Genomic DNA, 24,802 nt, shown 5'->3' on the forward strand with positions numbered 1-24,802 from the left:
TGTCCAGACAACAGATGGTTGTGGCCAGGCAACAGAGGTGGTGTCCAGACAACAGATGGTTGTGGCCAGGCAACAGATGGTTGTGGCCAGACAACAGATGGTTGTGGCCAGGCAACAGAGGTGGTGTCCAGACAACAGATGGATGTGGCCAGGCAACAGAGGTGGTGTCCAGACAACAGATGGTTGTGGCCAGGCAACAGAGGTGGTGTCCAGACAACACATGGTTGTGGCCAGGCAACAGATGGTTGTGGCCAGACAACAGATGGTTGTGGCCAGGCAACAGAGGTAGTGTCCAGACAACAGATGGTTGTGGCCAGGCAACAGAGGTGGTGTCCAGACAACAGATGGTTGTGGCCAGACAACAGATGGTTGTGGCCAGGCAACAGAGGTGGTGTCTAGACAACAGATGGATGTGGCAGGCAACAGATGGTTGTGTCCAGGCAACAGAGGTGGTGTCCAGACAATAGATGGTTGTGGCCAGACAACAGATGGTTGTGGCCAGGCAACAGATGGTTGTGTCCAGGCAACAGCTGGTTGTGTCCAGGCAACAGATGGTTGTGGCCAGACAACAGATGGTTGTGGCCAGACAACAGATGGTTGTGGCCAGGCAACAGATGGTTGTGGCCAGACAACAGATGATTGTGGCCAGACAACAGATGATTGTGGCCAGACAACAGATGGTTGTGGCCAGGCAACAGATGGTTGTGGCCAGACAACAGATGGTTGTGGCCAGGCAACAGATGGTTGTGGCCAGGCAACAGAGGTGGTGTCCAGACAACAGATGGTTGTGGCCAGGCAACAGAGGTGGTGTCCAGACAACAGATGGTTGTGGCCAGGCAACAGAGGTGGTGTCCAGACAACAGATGGTTGTGGCCAGGCAACAGATGGTTGTGGCCAGACAACAGATGGTTGTGGCCAGGCAACAGATGGTTGTGGCCAGACAACAGATGGTTGTGGCCAGGCAACAGAGGTGGTGTCCAGACAACAGATGGATGTGGCCAGGCAACAGAGGTGGTGTCCAGACAACAGATGGTTGTGGCCAGGCAACAGAGGTGGTGTCCAGACAACAGATGGTTGTGGCCAGGCAACAGAGGTGGTGTCCAGACAACAGATGGTTGTGGCCAGACAACAGATGGTTGTGGCCAGGCAACAGAGGCGGTGTCCAGACAACAGATGGATGTGACCAGGCAACAGATGGTTGTGTCCAGGCAACAGAGGTGGTGTCCAGACAACAGATGGTTGTGGCCAGACAACAGATGGTTGTGTCCAGGCAACAGCTGGTTGTGTCCAGGCAACAGATGGTTGTGGCCAGACAACAGATGGTTGTGGCCAGGCAACAGATGGTTGTGGCCAGACAACAGATGGTTGTGGCCAGGCAACAGATGGTTGTGGCCAGACAACAGATGGTTGTGGCCAGGCAACAGATGGTTGTGGCCAGACAACAGATGGTTGTGGCCAGGCAACAGATGGTTGTGGCCAGACAACAGATGATTGTGGCCAGACAACAGATGATTGTGGCCAGACAACAGATGGTTTTGGCCAGGCAACAGATGGTTGTGGCCAGACAACAGATGGTTGTGGCCAGGCAACAGATGGTTGTGGCCAGGCAACAGATGGTTGTGGCCAGACAACAGATGGTTGTGGCCAGGCAACAGATGGCTGTGGCCAGGCAACAGATGGTTGCGGCCAGGCAACAGATGGTTGTGGCCAGACAACAGATGGTTGTGGCCAGGCAACAGATGGTTGTGGCCTGGCAACAGATGATTGTGGCCAGACAACAGATGGTTGTGGCCAGACAACAGATGGTTGTGGCCAGGCAACAGATGATTGTGGCCAGACAACAGATGGTTGTGGCCAGGCAACAGATGGTTGTGGCCAGACAACAGATGGATGTGGCCAGGCAACAGATGGTTGTGGCCAGGCAACAAATGGTTGTGGCCAGACAACAGATGGTTGTGGCCAGGCAACAGATGGTTGTGGCCAGACAACAGATGATTGTGGCCAGACAACAGATGATTGACAGATTATTGGGTCGAAAACCCTTTATATATGACAGTAGATACAAAACACAACCAATGTACCCATAGTAGGTAAACAGCATGTCTAGGATCTGGGAATAATGATGTCCGACGTCCTAACGTTTAGGGAGCATAACCAAGCAAATATTGCGACAGCCAGAAAAATGATAGGATGGATTACGAGAACCTTCAAGTCCAGAGATCCCATCACAATGGTTGTACTCTTCAAGTCACTTGTGTTGTCCCGTCTTGAGTACTGCTCAGTACTCACTTCCCCCCTTCAGAGCAGGAGAGATTGCTGAAATAGAGGGAATACAGAGAACATATCCGGCACGCATAGACGAGATAAAGCACCTAAATTATTGGAATCGTCTCAAAGCTCTCCAAATGTACTCACTAGAAAGTAGACGAGAGAGATACCAAATAATATACATCTGGAAAATACTGGAGAGCCAGGTCTCTAATCTGCACAGTAAAATAACAACGTACTGGAGTGAACGATATGGAAGAAAATGCAGAATAGATCCAGTGAAGAGCAGAGGTGCCATAGGCACAATCAGAGAACACTGTATAAACATAAAAGGTCCAGTGAAGAGCAGGGGTGCCATAGGCACAATCAGAGAACACTGTATAAACATCAGAGGTCTAGTGAAGAGCAGGGGTGCCATAGGAACTATCAGAGAACACTGTATAAACATCAGAGGTCCACGGTTGTTCAACATACTCCCAGCAAAATAAGAAATATTGCCGGAACAACCGTGGACATCAATTAGAGAAAACTAGATAGTTTTATACAAGGAGTGCCGGACCAACCGGGCTGTGGTGGGTATGTGGCGGACCACACTCTCACAAGTCAAGCCTGGCTTCGGGCCGGACTTGGGGAGTAGAAGAACTCCCAGAACCCCATCAAGCAGGTAAGCAAGCAGGTGTAAACTGCCGACATCCAGCGAGTGTAATGACAGGTCCTGGACAATAAGGCAGGTCCTGGACAATATGGCAGGTCCTGGATAATATGGCAGGTCCTGGACAATATGGCAGGTCGTGGACAATATGGCAGGTCCTGGACAATATGGCAGGTCCTGGACAATATGGCAGGTCCTGGACAATATGGCAGGTCCTGGATAATATGGCAGGTCCTGGACAATATGGCAGGTAGTGGACAATATGGCAGGTCCTGGACAATATGGCAGGTCCTGGACAATAAGGCAGGTCCTGGACAATATGGCAGGTCCTGGATAATATGGCAGGTCCTGGACAATATGGCAGGTCCTGGACAATATGGCAGGTCCTGGACAATATGGCAGGTCCTGGACAATATGGCAGGTCCTGGACAATATGGTAGGTCCTGGATAATATGGCAGGTCCTGGACAATATGGCAGGTCGTGGACAATATGGCAGGTCCTGGACAATATGGCAGGTCCTGGACAATAAGGCAGGTCCTTGACAATAAGGCAGGTCCTGGACAATATGACAGGTCCTGGACAATATGGCAGGTCCTGGACAATAAGGCAGGTCCTGGACAATAAGGCAGGTCCTGGACAATAAGGCAGGTCCTGGACAATAAGGCAGGTTCTGGACAATATGACAGGTCCTGGACAATATGGCAGGTCCTAGACAATAAGGCAGGTCCTGGACAATAAGGCAGGTCCTGGACAATATGGCAGGTCCTGGACAATATGGTAGGTCCTGGACAATATGGCAGGTCCTGGACAATATGGCAGGTCCTGGAAAATATGGCAGGTCCTGGACAATATAGCAGGTCCTGGACAATATAGCTGGTCCTGGACAATAAGGCAGGTCCTGGACAATAAGGCAGGTCCTGGACAATAAGGCAGGTCCTGGACAATATGGCAGGTCCTGGACAATATGGCAGGTCCTGGACAATATAGCAGGTCCAGGACAAAATAGCAGGTCCTGGACAATATGGCAGGTCCTGGAAAATATAGCAGGTCCTGGACAATATAGCAGGTCCTGGACAATATAGCAGGTCCTGGACAATATGGCAGGTCCTGGACAATATGGCAGGTCCTGGACAATATAGCAGGTCCAGGACAATAAGGCAGGTCCTGGACAATAAGGCAGGTCCTGGACAATAAGGCAGGTCCTGGACAATAAGGCAGGTCCTGGACAATATGGCAGGTCCTGGACAATATAGCAGGTCCTGGACAATATAGCAGGTCCAGGACAATATAGCAGGTCCTGGACAATATGGCAGGTCCTGGAAAATATAGCAGGTCCTGGACAATATAGCAGGTCCTGGACAATAAGGCAGGTCCTGGACAATATGGCAGGTCCTGGACAATATGGCAGGTCCTGGACAATATAGCAGGTCCTGGACAATATAGCAGGTCCTGGACAATATGGCAGGTCCTGGACAATATAGCAGGTCCTGGACAATATAGCAGGCCCTGGACAATATAGCAGGCCCTGGACAATATAGCAGGTCCTGGACAATACGGCAGGTCCTGGACAATATAGCAGGTCCTGGACAATATGGCAGGTCCTGGACAATATGGCAGGTCCTGGACAATATGGCAGGTCCTGGACAATATAGCAGGTCCTGGACAATAAGGCAGGTCCTGGACAATAAGGCAGGTCCTGGACAATATGGCAGGTCCTGGACAATATAGCAGGTCCTGGACAATATAGCAGGTCCTGGACAATTTAGCAGGTCCTGGACAATATAGCAGGTCCTGGACAATATAGCAGGTCCTGGACAATATAGCAGGTCCTAAACAATATAGCAGGTCCTGGACAATATAGCAGGTCCTGTACAATATAGCAGGTCCTGGACAATATGGCAGGTCCTGAACAACATGGCAGGTCCTGGACAATATGGCAGGTCCTGGACAATATAGCAGGTCCTGGACAATAAGGCAGGTCCTGGACAATATGGCAGGTCATGGACAATATAGCAGGTCCTGGACAATAAGGCAGGTCCTGGACAATATTGTAGGTCCTGGACAATAAGGCCGGTCCTGGACAATAAGGCAGGTCCTGGACAATATAGCAGGTCCTGGACAATAAGGCAGGTCCTGGACAATAAGGCAGGTCCTGGACAATAAGGCAGGGCCTGGACAATAAGGCAGATCCTGGACAATATGACAGGTCCTGGACAATAAGGCAGGTCCTGGACAATAAGGCAGGTCCTGAACAAAATAGCTGGTCCTGGACAATAAGGCAGGTCCTGGACAATAAGGCAGGTCCTGGACAATATAGCAGGTCCTGGAAAATATAGCAGGTCCTGGACAATAAGGCAGGTCCTGGACAATATGGCAGGTCCTGGACAATATGGCAGGTCCTGGACAATATGACAGGTCCAGGACAATAAGGCAGGTCCTGGACAATAAGGCAGGTCCTGGAAAATAAGGCAGGTCCTGGACAATATGGCAGGTCCTGGACAATATGGCAGGTCCTGGACAATATGACAGGTCCTAGACAATATGACAGGCCCTGGACAATAAGCAGGTCCTGGACAATAAGCAGGTCCTGGACAATATGTCAGGTCCAGGACAATATGACAGGTCCTGGACAATAAGGCAGGTCCAGGACAATGTGACAGGTCCTGGACAATAAGACAGGTAATGGACAATAAGGCAGGTCCTGGACAATATGGCAGGTCCTGGACAATAAGGCAGGTCCTGGACAATAAGGCAGGTCCTTTACAATAAGGCAGGTCCTTTACAATAAGGCAGGTCCTGGACAATAAGGCAGGTCCTGGACAATAAGGCAGGTCCTGGACAATATGTCAGGTCCAGGACAATATGACAGGTCCTGGACAATAAGGCAGGTCCAGGACAATATGACAGGTCCTGGACAATAAGACAGGTCCTGGACAATAAGGCAGGTCCTGGACAATATGGCAGGTCCTGGACAATAAGGCAGGTCCAGGACAATAAGGCAGGTCCTTTACAATAAGGCAGGTCCTGGACAATAAGGCAGGTCCTGGACAATATGACAGGTCCTGGACAATATGACAGGTCCTGGACAATAAGGCAGGTCCTGGACAATAAGGCAGGTCCTGGACAATATGACAAGTCCAGGACAATAAGGCAGGTCCTGGACAATAAGGCAGGTCCTGGACAATAAGGCAGGTCCAGGACAATAAGGCAGGTCCTTTACAATAAGGCAGGTCCTGGACAATAAGGCAGGTCCTGGACAATAAGGCATGTCCTGGACAATATGACAGGTCCTGGACAATAAGGCAGGTCCTGGACAATAAGGCAGGTCCTGGACAATAAGGCAGGTCCTGGACAATATAGCAGGTCCTGGACAATATGGCAGGTCCTGGACAATAAGGCAGGTTCTGGACAATATGACAGGTCCAGGACAATAAGGCAGGTCCTGGACAATAAGGCAGGTCCTGGACAATAAGGCAGGTCCTGGACAATAAGGCAGGTCCTGGACATTAAGGCAGGTCCTGGACAATATGACAGGTCCAGGACAATAAGGCAGGTCCTGGACAATAAGGCAGGTCCTGGACAATAAGGCAGGTCCTGGACAATAAGGCAGGTCCTGGACAATAAGGCAGGTCCTTTACAACAAGGCAGGTCCAGGACAATAAGGCAGGTCCTGGACAATAAGGCAGGTCCTGGACAATATGACAGGTCCTGGACAATAAAGCAGGTCCTGGACAATATGACAGGTCCTGGACAATATGACAGGTCCTGGACAATATGACAGGTCCTGGACAATAAAGCAGGTCCTGGACAATATGACAGGTCCTGGACAATATGACAGGTCCTGGACAATATGACAGGTCCTGGACAATAATGGCTGCTCTCACCTACACGTCGAGGACACCATTAGAAGGCAGGCCAGCCGCTTTATACAACCTCGAACCAATGACCCAACAATCCCCTGCCTGTCCCTCCTCATGCATTATTCTACAGGAATATCTCTCCCGCTGCTCACTACTCGGAGGAAAGTCTTGGGAGACATTATATATAGAAACGTGACACCAAATGAAAGATTAAGTTCTATACTATAAGATCTATACTCTAAGAGCACATGTCTGTCTGTCTGTGTAAATGTTGGAGACAGACCTTTGCTGCTAAATTTATCCAATTTTGCAGACTAAACGGTCTGTGGTATGGGATGGACATAGGCTGGATGTGTTAGGCCTAAGATAAACGATTTAAAAAAATTAGTACTTATTGAGTCTTCCCCCCCCCTCCCAATCCCAACCCGATTTTCACAGATTGTGAAAATTTGGTTCAGATTGGCATTAAGGCACATTCCTATGTTCGTTTCCTTAGTGTAGACTGCAGTGTGGAAGCCACTATTCCTTTCCATTTAGGAATGTGCCTTAATGCCAATAGTGACTGCCCAGACAGGTACCAGAGGAGTGTTGTCAACGCTTATGTCGACCGTGCTCTCAGCCACAGCTCAGGATGGAAGCAAGTCGATGAAGAGCTTTGTAGGGTAAGCCAAGTCCTAATCAACAATGGCTTCTCTAACAGTTTTGTTGAAGATGTCATAAAAATAATGGTGAAATGACATGCAACCTCTGAAGAGTCAACTAACACAACACTTGTACCGTCTATTACACTGTTTTACAGGAACTTATTTTCGATGGTTCATAAAACGGAGGAAAGTGTCCTGAAAGATATTATTTATAGGAACGTTATCCCGTTCAAAATAAACGGGATAATCAGTCAAAATAAAAGAAAATAAAAAAATCAGAAAATACAATTGACAATCTAAAACAAAAACAAAAAAAAAACTGCCAACCAGCTCATGAAAAACTCGCCAGACACCAAAGAGAACGCCTTGAAGGAGACCTATGCCTTCACATGCCCACTTGGGGACTGTCAGCCCCAAAGAACTCAGTATATAGGCAAGACAACAACGTCTCTTTCCAGGCGATTACGAGGAACATATAATCTCTTCTCACAACTAGACCATCACCAGAGAAATCTTAACAAACAACACAGAAATCATCGATAGATACAGCGATAGCAGGAGACTCGACATCAGCGAGGCACTACACATCAAAAAGTTCACACCAGCAATCAACAGTCAATTAATGCATAACTATATTCTACCCACTTCAAGACCCCGAACCAACATAGAAGCAGCAAGAGGAAGTATGCGCCAATAAGCCTCCTGGAGTTACTTCCATTCTTATGTTCTCATCCCATTGTTTCGTGTTCTTTCTTATTTTTCACTTAACCCAAAACTTATATGCCATATCACCACACCCAAAAACGAATATAAGTATGTATGTATTATGTGTGCAAATTAAGTCTTTCAAAATGTAATAAGGAATTACGAAACGCGTTTAGGCGCTTATATATATATATGTCGTACCTAGTAGCCAGAACGCACTTCTCAGCCTACTATGCAGGGCCCGATTTGCCTAATAAGCCAAATTTTCCTGAATTAATATATTTTCTCTAATTTTTTTCTTATAAAATGATAAAGCTACCCATTTCATTATGTATGAGGTCAATTTTTTTTTATTTGAGTTAAAATTAACGTAGATATATGACCGAACCTAACCAACCCTACCTAACCTAACCAAACCTATCTTTTTAGGTTAGGTTAGGTAGCCGAAAAAAACATTAATCCATGAAAACTTGGCTTATTAGGCAAATCTGACCTTTCATAGTAGGCTGAGAAGTGCGTTCTGGCTACTAGGTACGACATATATATATATAATTATAAATATATATATAAATATAGAGAGAGAGAGAGAGAGAGAGAGAGAGAGAGAGAGAGAGAGAGAGAGAGAGAGAGAGAGAGAGAGAGAGAGAGAGAGAGAGAGAGAGAGAGAGAGAGAGAGAGAGAGAGAGAGAGAGAGAGAGAGAGAGAGAGAGAGAGAGAGAGAGGGAGAGAGAGAGAGAGAGAGAGAGAGAGAGAGAGAGAGAGAGAGAGAGAGAGAGAGAGAGAGAGAGAGAGAGAGAGAGAGAGAGAGAGAGAGAGAGAGAGAGAGAGAGAGAGAGAGAGAGAGAGAGAGAGAGAGAGAGAGAGAGAGATGGAAAATCTCCCATTTTATCAAGGCCGCTCAAGATCCGTATTGAACGCTGCACAAGAACAAGGAAAATAAAATTGTAATTTGCATATTTTCTCTCCAGAGCGCAACAAAGACAAAAATAAAAACACGCGCCTAGTTATTGTGTTGTTAAACAAAGACAGGAGCCGGAGGTGAAGCAGGCTGGCCCGGACCACGTACCAACGACACGAAAACAAAGGAACAAGCACACACCAATTTAGTTAAAGTAGAGCAGGTTGGGCAAGGTCTGAGGGGGTGCATTAATGGTCGATAGTTGTTGTTGTTGTAAGTGGCCCTCCAGCTATTGTTGTATGTGGCCCTCCAGCTGTTGTTGTATGTGGCCCTCCAGCTGTTGTTGTATGTGGCCCTCCAGCTATTGTTGTATGTGGCCCTCCAGCTGTTGTTGTATGTGGCCCTCCAGCTATTGTTGTATGTGGCCCTCCAGCTGTTGTTGTATGTGGCCCTCCAGCTGTTGTTGTATGTGGCCCTCCAGCTATTGTTGTATGTGGCCCTCCAGCTGTTGTTGTATGTGGCCCTCCAGCTGTTGTTGTATGTGGCCCTCCAGCTGTTGTTGTATGTGGCCCTTCAGCTGTTGTTGTATGTGGCCCTTCAGCTGTTGTTGTATGTGGCCCTCCAGCTGTTGTTGAATGTGGCCCTCCAGTTGTTGTTGTATGTGGCCCTTCAGCTGTTGTTGTATGTGGCCCTTCAGCTGTTGTTGTATGTGGCCCTTCAGCTGTTGTTGTATGTGGCCCTTCAGCTGTTGTTGTATGTGGCCCTCCAGTTGTTGTTGTATGTGGCCCTTCAGCTGTTGTTGTATGTGGCCCTCCAGTTGTTGTTGTATGTGGCCCTTCAGCTGTTGTTGTATGTGGCCCTCCAGTTGTTGTTGTATGTGGCCCTCCACCTGTTGTTGTATGTGGCCCTCCAGTTGTTGTTGTATGTGACCCTCCAGCTGTTGTTGTATGAGGCCCTCCAGCTGTTGTTGAGTGTGGCCCTCCTGCCCTAGCTGTTGTTGTATGTGGCCCTTCAGTTGTTGTTGTATGTGGCCCTCCAGCCCCAGCTGTTGTTGTATGTGGCCCTTCAGCTGTTGTTGTGTGTGGCCCTCCAGCCCCAGCTGTTGTTGTGTGTGGCCCTCCAGCCCCAGCTGTTGTTGTGTGTGACCCTCCAGCCCCAGCTGTTGTTGTATGTGGCCCTCCAGCCCCAGCTGTTGTTGTATGTGGCCCTTCAGCTGTTGTTGTATGTGGCCCTCCAGCCCCAGCTGTTGTTGTATGTGACCCTACAGCTTTTGTTATATGTGGCCCTCAAGCCGCAGCTGTGGTTGTGTGTGGCCCGTCAGCTGTTGGTGTGTGTGGCCCTCCAGCCCCAGCTGTTGTTGTGTGTGGCCCTCCAACCCCAGCTGTTGTGTGTGGCCCTCCAGCCTCAGCTGTGGTTGTATGTGGCCCTCCAACCTTTGTTGTGTGTGGCCCTCCAGCCCCAGCTGTTGTTGTATGTGGCCCTCCAGCCCCAGATGTGGTTGTATGTGGCCCTCCAGCTGTTTTTGTGTGGCCCTCCAGCCCCAGCTGTTGTTGTGTGTGGCCCTCCAGCCCCAGCTGTTGTTGTGTGTGGCCCTCCAGCCCCAGCTGTTGTTGTATGTGGCCCTCCAGCCCCAGATGTGGTTGTATGTGGCCCTCCAGCTGTTTTTGTGTGGCCCTCCAGCCCCAGCTGTTGTTGTGTGTGGCCCTCCAGCTCCAGCTGTTGTTGTATGTGGCCCTCCAGCTGTTGTTGTGTGTGGCACTCCTACCCAAGCTGTTGTTGTTTGTGGCCCTCCAGCCCCAGCTGTTGTTGTATGTGGCCCTCCAGCCCCAGCTGTTGTTGTGTGTGGCCCTCCAGCCCCAGCTATTGTTGTATGTGGCCCTCCAGCCCCAGCTGTTGTTGTATGTGGCCCTCCTGCCCCAGCTGTTGTTTTATGTGACCCTCCAGCTGTTGTTGTGTGTGGCCCTCCAGCCCCAGCTGTTGTTGTGTGTGGCCCTCCAGCCCCAGCTGTTGTTGTGTGTGGCCTTCCAGCCCCAGCTGTTGTTGTGTGTGACCCTCCAGCCCCAGCTATTGTTGTGTGTGGCCCTCCAGATCCAGCCGTTGTTGTGTGTGGCCCTCCTGCCCCAGCTGTTGTTGTATGTGGCCCTCCTGCCCCAGCTGTTGTTGTATGTGAACCTCCAGCTGTTGTTTTATGTGGCCCTCCAGCCCCAGCTGTTGTTGTATGTGGCCCTCCTGCGCACCAGCTGTTGCTTTGTGTGGCCCTCCAGCTCCAGCTGTTGTTGTGGCTGGCTCTCCAGCTGTTGTTGTATGTGGCCCTCCAGCTGTTGTTGTGTGTGGCCCTCCAGCTGTTGTTGTATGTGGCCCTCCTACCCAAGCTGTTGTTGTGTGTGGCCCTCCAGCCCAAGCTGTTGATGTATGTGGCCCTCCTGCCCCAGCTGTTGTTGAGTGTGGCCCTCCAGCCCCTGCTGTTGTTGTGTGTCGCCCTCCAGCCCCAGTTGTTGTCGTGTGTGGCCCTCCAGCCCCAGCTGTTGTTGTATGTGACCCTCCAGCTGTTGTTGTGTGTGACCCTCCAGCCCCAGCTGTTGTTGTGTGTGGCCCTCTTGCCTCAGCTGTTGTTATGCGTGGCCCACCAGCCCCAGTTGTTGTTGTATGTGGCCCTCCTGCCCCAGCTGTTGTTGTGTGTGACCCTCCAGACCCAGCTGTTGTTGTGTGTGGCCCTCCAGCCCCAGTTGTTGTTGTGTGTGGCCCTCCAGCCCCAGCTGTTGTTGTATGTGACCCTCCAGCTGTTGTTGTGTGTGACCCTCCAGCCCCAGCTGTTGTTGTGTGTGGCCCTCTTGCCTCAGCTGTTGTTATGCGTGGCCCTCCAGCCCCAGCTGTTGTTGTATGTGGCCCTCCTGCCCCAGCTGTTGTTGTGTGTGACCCTCCAGCCCCAGCTGTTGTTGTGTGTGACCCTCCAGCCCCAGCTGTTGTTGTGTGTGGCCCTCCAGCCCCAGCTGTTGTTGTGTGTGACCCTCCTGCCCCAGCTGTTGTTGTGTGTGGCCCTCCAGCCCCAGCTAATGTTGTGTGTGGCCCTCCAGCTCCAGCTGTTGTTGAGTGTGGCCCTTCTGCCCCAGCTGTTGTTGGGTGTGGCCCTCCAACTGTTGTTTTGTGTGGCCCTCCAGCCCCAGCTGTTGTTGTGTGTGGCTCTCCAGCCTCATATGTTGTTATGTGTGACCCTCCTGCCCCAGCTGTTGTTGTGTGTGGCCATCGTGCCCCAGCTGTTATTGTGTGTGGCCCTCCATCCTCAGCTGTTCTTGTGTGTGACCCTCCAGTCCCAGCTGTTGTTGTGTGTGGCCCTCCTGCCCCAGCTGTTGTTGTGTGTGGCCCTCCTGTCCCAGCTGTTGTTGTGTGAGACCCTCCAGCCCCAGCTGTTGTTGTGTGTGGCCCTCCAGCCCCAGCTGTTGTTGTGTGTGGCCCTCCAGCACCAGCTGTTGTTGTGTGTTTGGCCCTCCAGCTGTTGTTGTGTGTGACCCTCCAGCCTCAGCTGTTGTTGTATGTGGCTTTCCAGCCCCAGCTGTTGTTGTATGTGGCCCTCCAACTGTTGTTGTGTGTGGCCCTCCAACGGTTGTTTTGTGTGGCCCTCCAGCCCCAGCTGTTGTTGTGTGTGGCCCTCCAGCCTCAGCTGTTGTTTCATGTGGCTTTCCTGCCCCAGCTGTTGTTGTATGTGGCCCTCCAACTGTTGTTGTGTGTGGCCCTCCAGCCCCAGCTGTTGTTGTATGTGACCCTCCAGCTGTTGTTGTGTGTGGCCCTCCAGCCCCAGCTTTTGTTGTGTGTGGCCCTCCAGCCCCTGCTGTTGTTGTATGTGGCCCTCCTGCCCCAGATGTTGATGTGTGTGGCCCTCCTGCCCCAGCTGTTGTTGTGTGTGGCCCTCCAGCCCCAGCTGTTGTTGTGTGTGTCCCTCCAGTCCCAGCTGTTGTTTTGTGTGGCCCTCCAACCCCAGCTGTTGTTGTGTGTGGCCGTCCAGCCCCTGCTGTTGTTGTATGTGGCCCTCCTGCCCCAGCTGTTGATGTGTGTGGCCCTCCTGCCCCAGCTGTTGTTGTGTGTGGCCCTCCAGCCCCAGCTGTTGTTGTGTGTGTCCCTCCAGTCCCAGCTGTTGTTTTGTGTGGCCCCTCCTGCCCCAGCTGTTGTTGTATGGTGCTTTGCTGTCCCAGCTGTTGTTGTGTGTGACCACCCAGCTGTTGTTGTTTGTGTCCCTCCAGCTGTTGTTGTGTGTGGCGATCCAGCCCAAGATGTTGTTGTATGTGGCCCTCCTGCCCCAGCTGTTTTGTATGTGGCCCTCCAGCTGTTGTTTTATGTGGCCCACCCAGCCCCAGCTGTTGTTGTATGTGGCCCTCCTGCCCCAACTCTTGTTGTATGTGGCCCTCCAGACTCAGCTGTTGTTGTGTGGCCCTCCAGCCCCACCTGTCGTTGTATGTGGCCCTCCAGCTGTTGTTGTGTGTGTCCCTCCAGCTGTTGTTGTGTGTGGCCCTCCCGCCCCAGCTGTTGTTGTGTGTGGCCCTCCAGCCCCAGATGTTGTTGTGTGTGGCCCTCCAGCTGTTGTTGTGTGTGGCCCTCCAGCCCAGCTGTTGTTGTGTGTGGCCCTCCAGCCCCAGCTGTTGTTGTGTGTGGCCCTCCAGCCCCAGCTGTGGTTGTGTGTGGCCCGCCAGCTGTTGTTGTGTGTGGCCCTCCAGCTGTTGTTGTGTGTGACCCTCAAGCCCCAGCTGTTGTTGTGTGTGGCCCTCCTGCTGTTCTTGTGTGTGGCCCTCTAGCCCCAGCTGTTGTTGTGTGTGGCCCTTCTGCCCCAGCTCTTGTTGTGTGTGGCCCTCCAGCTGTTGTGTGTGGCCCTCTAGCCCCAGCTGTTGTTGTGTGTGGCCCTTCTGCCCCAGCTCTTGTTGTGTTTGGCCCTCCAGCTGTTGTGTGTGGCCCTCCTGCCCCAGCTGTTGTTGTGTGTGGCCCTACTGCCCCAGCTGTTGTTGTGTGTGGCTTTCCTGCCCCAGCTGTTGTTGTGTGTGGCCTTCCAGCCCCAGCTGTTGTTGTGTGTGGCCCTCCAGCTCTAGCTGTTGTTGTGTGTGGCCTTCCAGCCCCAGCTGTTGTTGTGTGTGGCCCTCCAGCTGTTGTTGTGTGTGGCCCTCCAGCCCCAGCTGTTGTTGTGTGTGGCCTTCCAGCCCCAGCTGTTGTTGTGTGTGACCCTACAGCCCCAGCTGTTGTTGTGTGTGGCCCTCCAGCTGTTGTTGTGTATGACCCTGCAGCCCCTGCTGTTGTTGTCTGTGACCCTCCAGCCCCAGCTTTTGTTGTGTGTGGCCCTCCAGCCCCAGCTCTTGTTCTGTGTGGCCCTCCAGCTGTTGTTGTGTGTGGCCCTCCAGCCCCAGCTGTTGTTGTGTGTGGCCTTCCAGCCCCAGCTGTTGTTGTGTGTGGCCCTCCAGCCCTAGCTGTTGTTGTGTGTGGCCCTCCAGCCCCAGCTGTTGTTTTGTGTGGCCCTCCAGCTATTGTTGTATGTGGCCCTCCATCCCCAGCTGTTGTTGTGTGTGGCCTTCTAGCCCCAGCTGTTGTTGTGGATGGCCCGCCAGCTGTTGTTGTGTGTGGCCCTCCAGCCCCAGCTGTTGTTGTGTGTGGCCCTCCAGCTGCTGTTGTATGTGGCCCTCCATCCACAACTGTTGTTGTGTGTGACCCTCCAGCTGTTGTTGTGTGTGGCCCTCCAGCCCCCGCTGTTGTTGTATGTGGCCCTCCAGCCCCAGCTGTTGTTGTGTGCGGCCCTCCAGCCCCAGCTGTTGTTGTATGGGGCGCTGCAGCCCCAGCTGTTGTTGTGTGTGGCCTTCAGCCCCAGCTGTTGTTGTATGTGTCCCTCCAGCCCCAGCTGTTGTTGTGTGTGACCCTCCAGCCCCAGCTGTTGTTGTGTGTGGCCCTCCATCTGTTGTTGTGTATGACCCTGCAGCCCCTGCTGTTGTTGTCTGTGACCCTCCAGCCCCAGCTTTTGTTGTGTGTGGCCCTCCAGCCCCAGCTCTTGTTGTATGTGACCCTCCAGCTGTTGTTGTTGTGTGTGGCCCTCCAGCCCCAGCTGTTGTTGTATGTGACCCTCCAGCTGTTGTTATGTGTGGCCCTTAACATACAACAGCAGCCCAAGCTGTTGTTGTGTGTGACCCTCCAGCCCCAGCTGTTGTTGTGTGTGACCCCTCCAGCCCCAGCTGTAGTTGTGTGTGGCCCTCCAGCCCCAGCTGATGTTGTGTGTGGCCCTCCAGCCCCAGCTGTAGTTGTGTGTGGCCCTCCATCCCCAGCTATTGTTGTCTGTGGCCCTCCAGCCCCAGCTGTTGTTGTATGTGGCCCTCCAGCTGTTGTTGTGTGTGGCCCTCCAGCTGTTGTTGTTTGTGACCCTCCAGCTGTTGTTGTATGTGGCCCTCCAGCCCCAGCTGTTGTTGTGTGTGGCCCTCCTGCCTCAGCTGTTGTTGTGTGTGGCCCTCCAGCCCCAGCTGTTGTTGTGTGTGGCCCTCCAGCTATTGTTGTATGTGGCCCTCCATCCCCAGCTGTTGTTGTGTGTGGCCCTCTAGCCCCAGCTGTTGTTGTGGGTGGCCCTCCAGCTGTTGTTGTGTGTGGCCCTCCAGCCCCAGCAGTTGTTGTGTGTGGCCCTCCAGCTGCTGTTGTGTGTGGCCCTCCTGCCACAACTGTTGTTGTGTGTGAACCTCCAGCTGTTGTTGTGTGTGGCCATCTAGCCCCCGCTGTAGTTGTATGTGGCCCTCCAGCCCCAGCTGTTGTTGTATGGGGCGCTGCAGCCCCAGCTGTTGTTGTGTGTGGCCCTGCAGCCCCAGCTGTTGTTGTATGTGGCCCTCCAGCCCCAGCTGTTGTTGTGTGTGACCTTCCAGCCCCAGCTGTTGTTGTGTGTGGCCCTGCAGCCCCAGCTGTTGTTGTGTGTGGCCCTGCAGCCCCAGCTGTTGTTGTGTGTGGCCCTCCAGCTGTTGTTGTGTATGACCCTCCAGCCCCAGCTGTTGTTGTGCGTGACCCTCCAGCCCCAGCTGTTGTTGTGTGTGGCCCTCCAGCCCCAGCTGTTGTTGTATGTGACCCTCCAGCTGTTGTTGTTGTGTGTGGCCCTCCAGCCCCAGCTGTTGTTGTATGTGACCCTCCAGCTGTTGTTATGTGTGGCCCTTAACACACAACAACAGCCCCAGCTGTTGTTGTGTGTGACCCTCCAGCCCCAGCTGTTGTTGTGTGTGGCCCTCCAGCTGTTGTTGTTTGTGACCCTCCAGCTGTTGTTGTGTGTGCCCCTCAAGCCCCAGCTGTTGTTGTGTGTGGTCCTCCAGCCCAGCTGTTGTTGTGTGTGGCCCTCCAGCCCCAGCTGTCGTTGTGTGTATCCCTCCAGCTGTTGTTGTGTGTGGCCCTCCAGCTGTTGTTGTGTGTGGCCCTCCAGCCCCAGCTGTTGTTGTGTGTGGCCGTCCAGCCCCTGCTGTTGTTGTATGTGGCCCTCCTGCCCCAGCTGTTGTTGTGTGTGGCCCTCCAGCCCAAGCTGTTGCTGTATGTGGCCCTCCTGCCCCAGCTGTTGTTGAGTATGGCCCTCAAGCCCCTGCTGTTGTTGTGTGTGGCCCTCCAGCCCCAGTTGTTGTTGTGTGTGGCCCTCCAGCCCCAGCTGTTGTTGTATGTGACCCTCCAGCTGTTGTTGTGTGTGACCCTCCAGCCCCAGCTGTTGTTGTGTGTGGCCCTCTTGCCTCAGCTGTTGTTATGCGTGGCCCTCCAGCCCCAGCTGTTGTTGTATGTGGCCCTCCTGCCCCAGCTGTTGTTGTGTGTGACCCTCCAGACCCAGCTGTTGTTGTGTGTGGCCCTCCAGCCCCAGTTGTTGTTGTGTGTGGCCCTCCAGCCCCAGCTGTTGTTGTATGTGACCCTCCAGCTGTTGTTGTGTGTGACCCTCCAGCCCCAGCTGTTGTTGTGTGTGGCCCTCTTGCCTCAGCTGTTGTTATGCGTGGCCCTCCAGCCCCAGTTGTTGTTGTATGTGGCCCTCCTGCCCCAGCTGTTGTTGTGTGTGACCCTCCAGCCCCAGCTGTTGTTGTGTGTGACCCTCCAGCCCCAGCTGTTGTTGTGTGTGGCCCTCCAGCCCCAGCTGTTGTTGTGTGTGACCCTCCTGCCCCAGCTGTTGTTGTGTGTGGCCCACCAGCCCCAGCTGTTGTTGTGTGTGGCCCTCCAGCTCCAGCTGTTGTTGTGTGTGGCCCTTCTGCCCCAGCTGTTGTTGTGTGTGGCCCTCCAACTGTTGTTTTGTGTGGCCCTCCAGCCCCAGCTGTTGTTGTGTGTGGCCCTCCAGCCTCATATGTTGTTATGTGTGACCCTCCTGCCCCAGCTGTTGTTGTGTGTGGCCATCGTGCCCAAGCTGTTATTGTGTGTGGCCCTCCAGCCCCCGCTGTTGTTGTGTGTGGCCCTCCAGCACCAGCTGTTGTTGTGTGTTTGGCCCTCCAGCTGTTGTTGTGTGTGACCCTCCAGCCTCAGCTGTTGTTGTATGTGGCTTTCCAGCCCCAGCTGTTGTTGTATGTGGCCCTCCAACTGTTGTTGTGTGTGGCCCTCCAACGGTTGTTTTGTGTGGCCCTCCAGCCCCAGCTGTTGTTGTGTGTGGCCCTCCAGCCTCAGCTGTTGTTGCATGAGGCTTTCCTGCCCCAGCTGTTGTTGTATGTGGCCCTCCAACTGTTGTTGTGTGTGGCCCTCCAGCCCCAGCTGTTGTTGTATGTGACCTTCCAGCTGTTCTTGTGTGTGGCCCTCCAGCCCCAGCTTTTGTTGTGTGTGGCCCTCCAGCCCCTGCTGTTGTTGTATGTGGCCCTCCTGCCCCAGCTGTTGATGTGTGTGGCCCTCCTGCCCCAGCTGTTGTTGTGTGTGACCCTCCAACCCCAGCTTTTGTTGTGTGTGGCCGTCCAGCCCCTGCTGTTGTTGTATGTGGCCCTCCTGCCCCAGCTGTTGATGTGTGTGGCCCTCCTGCCCCAGCTGTTGTTGTGTGTGGCCCTCCAGCCCCAGCTGTTCTTGTGTGTGTCCCTCCAGTCCCAGCTGTTGTTTTGTGTGGCCCTCCTGCCCCAGCTGTTGTTGTATGGTGCTTTGCAGTCCCAGCTGTTGTTGTGTGTGGCCACCCAGCTGTTGTTGTATGTGTCCCTCCAGCTGTTGTTGTGTGTGGCGATCCAGCCCAAGATGTTGTTGTATGTGGCCCTCCTGCCCCAGCTGTTTTGTATGTGGCCCTCCAGCTGTTGTTTTATGTGGCCCACCCAGCCCCAGCTGTTGTTGTATGTGGCCCTCCTGCCCCAACTCTTGTTGTATGTGGCCCTCCAGACTCAGCTGTTGTTGTGTGGCCCTCCAGCCCCACCTGTCGTTGTATGTGGCCCTCCAGCTGTTGTTGTGTGTGTCCCTCCAGCTGTTGTTGTGTGTGGCCCTCCAACCCCAGCTGTTGTTGTGTGTGGCCCTCTAGCCCCAGATGTTGTTGTGTGTGGCCCTCCAGCTGTTGTTGTGTGTGGCCCTCCAGCCCAGCTGTTGTTGTGTGTGGCCCTCCAGTCCCAGCTGTTGTTGTGTGTGGCCCTCCAGCCCCAGCTGTGGTTGTGTGTGGCCCGCCAGCTGTTGTTGTGTGTGGCCCTCCAGCTGTTGTTGTGTGTGACCCTCAAGCCCCAGCTGTTGTTGTGTGTGGCCCTCCAGCTGTTGTTGTGTGTGGCCCTCTAGCCCCAGCTGTTGTTGTGTGTGGCCCTTCTGCCCCAGCTCTTGTTGTGTGTGGCCCTCCAGCTGTTGTGTGTGGCCCTCTAGCCCCAGCTGTTGTTGTGTGTGGCCCTTCTGCCCCAGCTCTTGTTGTGTGTGGCCCTCCAGCTGTTGTGTGTGGCCCTCCTGCCCCAGCTGTTGTTGTGTGTGGCCCTCCAGCTCCAGCTGTTGTTGTGTGTGGCCCTTCTGCCCCAGCTGTTGTTGTGTGTGGCCCTCCAACTGTTGTTTTGTGTGGCCCTCCAGCCCCAGCTGTTGTTGTGTGTGACCCTCCAGCCCCAGCTGTTGTTGTGTGTGGCCCTCCAGCCCCAGCTGTTGTTGTGTGTGACCCTCCTGCCCCAGCTGTTGTTGTGTGTGGCCCACCAGCCCCAGCTGTTGTTGTGTGTGGCCCTCCAGCTCCAGCTGTTGTTGTGTGTGGCCCTTCTGCCCCAGCTGTTGTTGTGTGTGGCCCTCCAACTGTTGTTTTGTGTGGCCCTCCAGCCCCAGCTGTTGTTGTGTGTGGCCCTCCAGCCTCATATGTTGTTATGTGTGACCCTCCTGCCCCAGCTGTTGTTGTGTGTGGCCATCGTGCCCAAGCTGTTATTGTGTGTGGCCCTCCAGCCCCCGCTGTTGTTGTGTGTGGCCCTCCAGCACCAGCTGTTGTTGTGTGTTTGGCCCTCCAGCTGTTGTTGTGTGTGACCCTCCAGCCCAGCTGTTGTTGTGTGTGGCCCTCCAGCCCCAGCTGTGGTTGTGTGTGGCCCGCCAGCTGTTGTTGTGTGTGGCCCTCCAGCTGTTGTTGTGTGTGACCCTCAAGCCCCAGCTGTTGTTGTGTGTGGCACTCTAGCCCCAGCTGTTGTTGTGTGTGGCCCTTCTGCCCCAGCTCTTGTTGTGTGTGGCCCTCCAGCTGTTGTGTGTGGCCCTCTAGCCCCAGCTGTTGTTGTGTGTGGCCCTTCTGCCCCAGCTCTTGTTGTGTGTGGCCCTCCAGCTGTTGTGTGTGGCCCTCCTGCCCCAGCTGTTGTTGTGTGTGGCCCTCCAGCTCCAGCTGTTGTTGTGTGTGGCCCTTCTGCCCCAGCTGTTGTTGTGTGTGGCCCTCCAACTGTTGTTTTGTGTGGCCCTCCAGCCCCAGCTGTTGTTGTGTGTGACCCTCCAGCCCCAGCTGTTGTTGTGTGTGGCCCTCCAGCCCCAGCTGTTGTTGTGTGTGACCCTCCTGCCCCAGCTGTTGTTGTGTGTGGCCCACCAGCCCCAGCTGTTGTTGTGTGTGGCCCTCCAGCTCCAGCTGTTGTTGTGTGTGGCCCTTCTGCCCCAGCTGTTGTTGTGTGTGGCCCTCCAACTGTTGTTTTGTGTGGCCCTCCAGCCCCAGCTGTTGTTGTGTGTGGCCCTCCAGCCTCATATGTTGTTATGTGTGACCCTCCTACCCCAGCTGTTGTTGTGTGTGGCCATCGTGCCCAAGCTGTTATTGTGTGTGGCCCTCCAGCCCCCGCTGTTGTTGTGTGTGGCCCTCCAGCACCAGCTGTTGTTGTGTGTTTGGCCCTCCAGCTGTTGTTGTGTGTGACCCTCCAGCCTCAGCTGTTGTTGTATGTGGCTTTCCAGCCCCAGCTGTTGTTGTATGTGGCCCTCCAACTGTTGTTGTGTGTGGCCCTCCAACGGTTGTTTTGTGTGGCCCTCCAGCCCCAGCTGTTGTTGTGTGTGGCCCTCCAGCCTCAGCTGTTGTTGCATGTGGCTTTCCTGCCCCAGCTGTTGTTGTATGTGGCCCTCCAACTGTTGTTGTGTGTGGCCCTCCAGCCCCAGCTGTTGTTGTATGTGACCTTCCAGCTGTTGTTGTGTGTGGCCCTCCAGCCCCAGCTTTTGTTGTGTGTGGCCCTCCAGCCCCTGCTGTTGTTGTATGTGGCCCTCCTGCCCCAGCTGTTGATGTGTGTGGCCCTCCTGCCCCAGCTGTTGTTGTGTGTGGCCCTCCAACCCCAGCTTTTGTTGTGTGTGGCCGTCCAGCCCCTGCTGTTGTTGTATGTGGCCCTCCTGCCCCAGCTGTTGATGTGTGTGGCCCTCCTGCCCCAGCTGTTGTTGTGTGTGGCCCTCCAGCCCCAGCTGTTCTTGTGTGTGTCCCTCCAGTCCCAGCTGTTGTTTTGTGTGGCCCTCCTGCCCCAGCTGTTGTTGTATGGTGCTTTGCAGTCCCAGCTGTTGTTGTGTGTGGCCACCCAGCTGTTGTTGTATGTGTCCCTCCAGCTGTTGTTGTGTGTGGCGATCCAGCCCAAGATGTTGTTGTATGTGGCCCTCCTGCCCCAGCTGTTTTGTATGTGGCCCTCCAGCTGTTGTTTTATGTGGCCCACCCAGCCCCAGCTGTTGTTGTATGTGGCCCTCCTGCCCCAACTCTTGTTGTATGTGGCCCTCCAGACTCAGCTGTTGTTGTGTGGCCCTCCAGCCCCACCTGTCGTTGTATGTGGCCCTCCAGCTGTTGTTGTGTGTGTCCCTCCAGCTGTTGTTGTGTGTGGCCCTCCAACCCCAGCTGTTGTTGTGTGTGGCCCTCTAGCCCCAGATGTTGTTGTGTGTGGCCCTCCAGCTGTTGTTGTGTGTGGCCCTCCAGCCCAGCTGTTGTTGTGTGTGGCCCTCCAGCCCCAGCTGTTGTTGTGTGTGGCCCTCCAGCCCCAGCTGTGGTTGTGTGTGGCCCGCCAGCTGTTGTTGTGTGTGGCCCTCCAGCTGTTGTTGTGTGTGACCCTCAAGCCCCAGCTGTTGTTGTGTGTGGCCCTCCAGCTGTTGTTGTGTGTGGCCCTCTAGCCCCAGCTGTTGTTGTGTGTGGCCCTTCTGCCCCAGCTCTTGTTGTGTGTGGCCCTCCAGCTGTTGTGTGTGGCCCTCTAGCCCCAGCTGTTGTTGTGTGTGGCCCTTCTGCCCCAGCTCTTGTTGTGTGTGGCCCTCCAGCTGTTGTGTGTGGCCCTCCTGCCCCAGCTGTTGTTGTGTGTGGCCCTCCAGCTCCAGCTGTTGTTGTGTGTGGCCCTTCTGCCCCAGCTGTTGTTGTGTGTGGCCCTCCAACTGTTGTTTTGTGTGGCCCTCCAGCCCCAGCTGTTGTTGTGTGTGGCCCTCCAGCCTCATATGTTGTTATGTGTGACCCTCCTGCCCCAGCTGTTGTTGTGTGTGGCCATCGTGCCCAAGCTGTTATTGTGTGTGGCCCTCCAGCCCCCGCTGTTGTTGTGTGTGGCCCTCCAGCACCAGCTGTTGTTGTGTGTTTGGCCCTCCAGCTGTTGTTGTGTGTGACCCTCCAGCCTCAGCTGTTGTTGTATGTGGCTTTCCAGCCCCAGCTGTTGTTGTATGTGGCCCTCCAACTGTTGTTGTGTGTGGCCCTCCAACGGTTGTTTTGTGTGGCCCTCCAGCCCCAGCTGTTGTTGTGTGTGGCCCTCCAGCCTCAGCTGTTGTTGCATGTGGCTTTCCTGCCCCAGCTGTTGTTGTATGTGGCCCTCCAACTGTTGTTGTGTGTGGCCCTCCAGCCCCAGCTGTTGTTGTATGTGACCTTCCAGCTGTTGTTGTGTGTGGCCCTCCAGCCCCAGCTTTTGTTGTGTGTGGCCCTCCAGCCCCTGCTGTTGTTGTATGTGGCCCTCCTGCCCCAGCTGTTGATGTGTGTGGCCCTCCTGCCCCAGCTGTTGTTGTGTGTGGTCCTCCAACCCCAGCTTTTGTTGTGTGTGGCCGTCCAGCCCCTGCTGTTGTTGTATGTGGCCCTCCTGCCCCAGCAGTTGATGTGTGTGGCCCTCCTGCCCCAGCTGTTGTTGTGTGTGGCCCTCCAGCCCCAGCTGTTCTTGTGTGTGTCCCTCCAGTCCCAGCTGTTGTTTTGTGTGGCCCTCCTGCCCCAGCTGTTGTTGTATGGTGCTTTGCAGTCCCAGCTGTTGTTGTGTGTGGCCACCCAGCTGTTGTTGTATGTGTCCCTCCAGCTGTTGTTGTGTGTGGCGATCCAGCCCAAGATGTTGTTGTATGTGGCCCTCCTGCCCCAGCTGTTTTGTATGTGGCCCTCCAGCTGTTGTTTTATGTGGCCCACCCAGCCCCAGCTGTTGTTGTATGTGGCCCTCCTGCCCCAACTCTTGTTGTATGTGGCCCTCCAGACTCAGCTGTTGTTGTGTGGCCCTCCAGCCCCACCTGTCGTTGTATGTGGCCCCCAGCTGTTGTTGTGTGTGTCCCTCCAGCTGTTGTTGTGTGTGGCCCTCCAACCCCAGCTGTTGTTGTGTGTGGCCCTCTAGCCCCAGATGTTGTTGTGTGTGGCCCTCCAGCTGTTGTTGTGTGTGGCCCTCCAGCCCAGCTGTTGTTGTGTGTGGCCCTCCAGCCCCAGCTGTTGTTGTGTGTGGCCCTCCAGCCCCAGCTGTGGTTGTGTGTGGCCCGCCAGCTGTTGTTGTGTGTGGGCCTCCAGCTGTTGTTGTGTGTGACCCTCAAGCCCCAGCTGTTGTTGTGTGTGGCCCTCCAGCTGTTGTTGTGTGTGGCCCTCTAGCCCCAGCTGTTGTTGTGTGTGGCCCTTCTGCCCCAGCTCTTGTTGTGTGTGGCCCTCCAGCTGTTGTGTGTGGCCCTCTAGCCCCAGCTGTTGTTGTGTGTGGCCCATCTGCCCCAGCTCTTGTTGTGTGTGGCCCTCCAGCTGTTGTGTGTGGCCCTCCTGCCCCAGCTGTTGTTGTGTGTGGCCCTACTGCCCCAGCTGTTGTTGTGTGTGGCTTTCCTGCCCCAGCTGTTGTTGTGTGTGGGCCTCCAGCTGTTGTTGTGTGTGGCCCTCCTGCCCCAGCTGTTGTTGTGTGTGGCCCTCCTGCCCCAGCTGTTGTTGTGTGTGGCCCTCCAGCTTTTGTGTGTGGCCCTCCTGCCCCAGCTATTGTTGTGTGTGGCCCTCCGTCCCCGGTTGTTGTTGTGTGTGGCCCTCCTGCCCCAGCTGTAGTTGTGTTTGGCCCTCCAGCCCCAGCTGTTGTTGTGTGTGGCCCTCCTGCCCCAGCTGTTGTTGTATGTGGCCCTCCTGCCCCAGCTGTTGTTGTTTGTGGCCCTCCAGCCCCAGCTGTTGTTGTGTGTGGCCCTCCAGCCCCAGCTTTTGTTGTGTGTGGCCCTCCAGCTGTTGTTGTGTGTGGCCCTCCAGCCCCAGCTGTTGTTGTGTGTGGCCTTCCAGCCCCAGCTGTTGTTGTGTGTGGCCCTCCAGCCCGAGCTGTTGTTGTGTGTTGCCCTCCACCCCCAGCTGTTGTTTTGTGTGGCCCTCCAGCTATTGTTGTATGTGGCCCTCCATCCCCAGCTGTTGTTGTGTGTGGCCTTCTAGCCCCAGCTGTTGTTGTGGATGGCCCTCCAGCTGTTGTTGTGTGTGGCCCTCCAGCCCCAGCTGTTGTTGTGTGTGGCCCTCCAGCTGCTGTTGTGTGTGGCCCTCCTGCCACAACTGTTGTTGTGTGTGACCCTCCAGCCCCAGCTGTTGTTATGTGCGGCCCTCCAGCCCCAGCTGTTGTTGTATGGGGCGCTGCAGCCCCAGCTGTTTTTGTGTGTGGCCTTCAGCCCCAGCTGTTGTTGTATGTGTCCCTCCAGCCCCAGCTGTTGTTGTGTGTGACCCTCCAGCCCTAGCTGTTGTTGTGTGTGGCCCTCCAGCTGTTGTTGTGTATGACCCTGCAGCCCCTGCTGTTGTTGTGTGTGACCCTCCAGACCCAGCTTTTGTTGTGTGTGGCCCTCCAGCCCCAGCTCTTGTTGTATGTGACCCTCCAGCTGTTGTTGTTGTGTGTGGCCCTCCAGCCCCAGCTGTTGTTGTATGTGACCCTCCAGCTGTTGTTATGTGTGGCCCTTAACACACAACAGCAGCCCAAGCTGTTGTTGTGTGTGACCCTCCAGCCCCAGCTGTTGTTGTGTGTGACCCCTCCAGCCCCAGCTGTAGTTGTGTGTGGCCCTCCAGCCCCAGCTGATGTTGTATGTGGCCCTCCAGCCCCAGCTGTAGTTGTGTGTGGCCCTCCAGCCCCAGCTATTGTTGTCTGTGGCCCTCCAGCCCCAGCTGTTGTTGTATGTGGCCCTCCAGCTGTTGTTGTGTGTGGCCCTCCAGCTGTTGTTGTTTGTGACCCTCCAGCTGTTGTTGTATGTGGCCCTCCAGCCCCAGCTGTTGTTGTGTGTGGCTCT

General features: G+C 54.5%; 1 protein-coding gene across 1 annotated transcript; it reads left to right on the top strand.

The window, feature by feature from the left end:
• The first annotated feature begins 467 nt into the window (after window positions 1–467).
• Window positions 468–2,087, top strand: LOC138351157 (polyhomeotic-proximal chromatin protein-like). Its single transcript, XM_069302794.1, has one exon. The coding sequence runs from the start codon at window positions 468–470 to the stop codon at window positions 2,085–2,087; it is 1,620 nt and encodes a 539-aa protein (XP_069158895.1).
• Window positions 2,088–24,802: the final 22,715 nt, after the last annotated feature.

The sequence above is a fragment of the Procambarus clarkii genome, chromosome 48, assembly GCF_040958095.1.
Source record: "Procambarus clarkii isolate CNS0578487 chromosome 48, FALCON_Pclarkii_2.0, whole genome shotgun sequence".
NCBI classification, from domain to species: domain Eukaryota; kingdom Metazoa; phylum Arthropoda; class Malacostraca; order Decapoda; family Cambaridae; genus Procambarus; species Procambarus clarkii.

What these genes read in the sequence shown, in the direction of transcription:
- LOC138351157 (XM_069302794.1), top strand. Translation starts at nt 468, where the DNA reads ATGGTTGTGGCCAGACAACAGATGGTTGTGGCCAGGCAACAGATGGTT.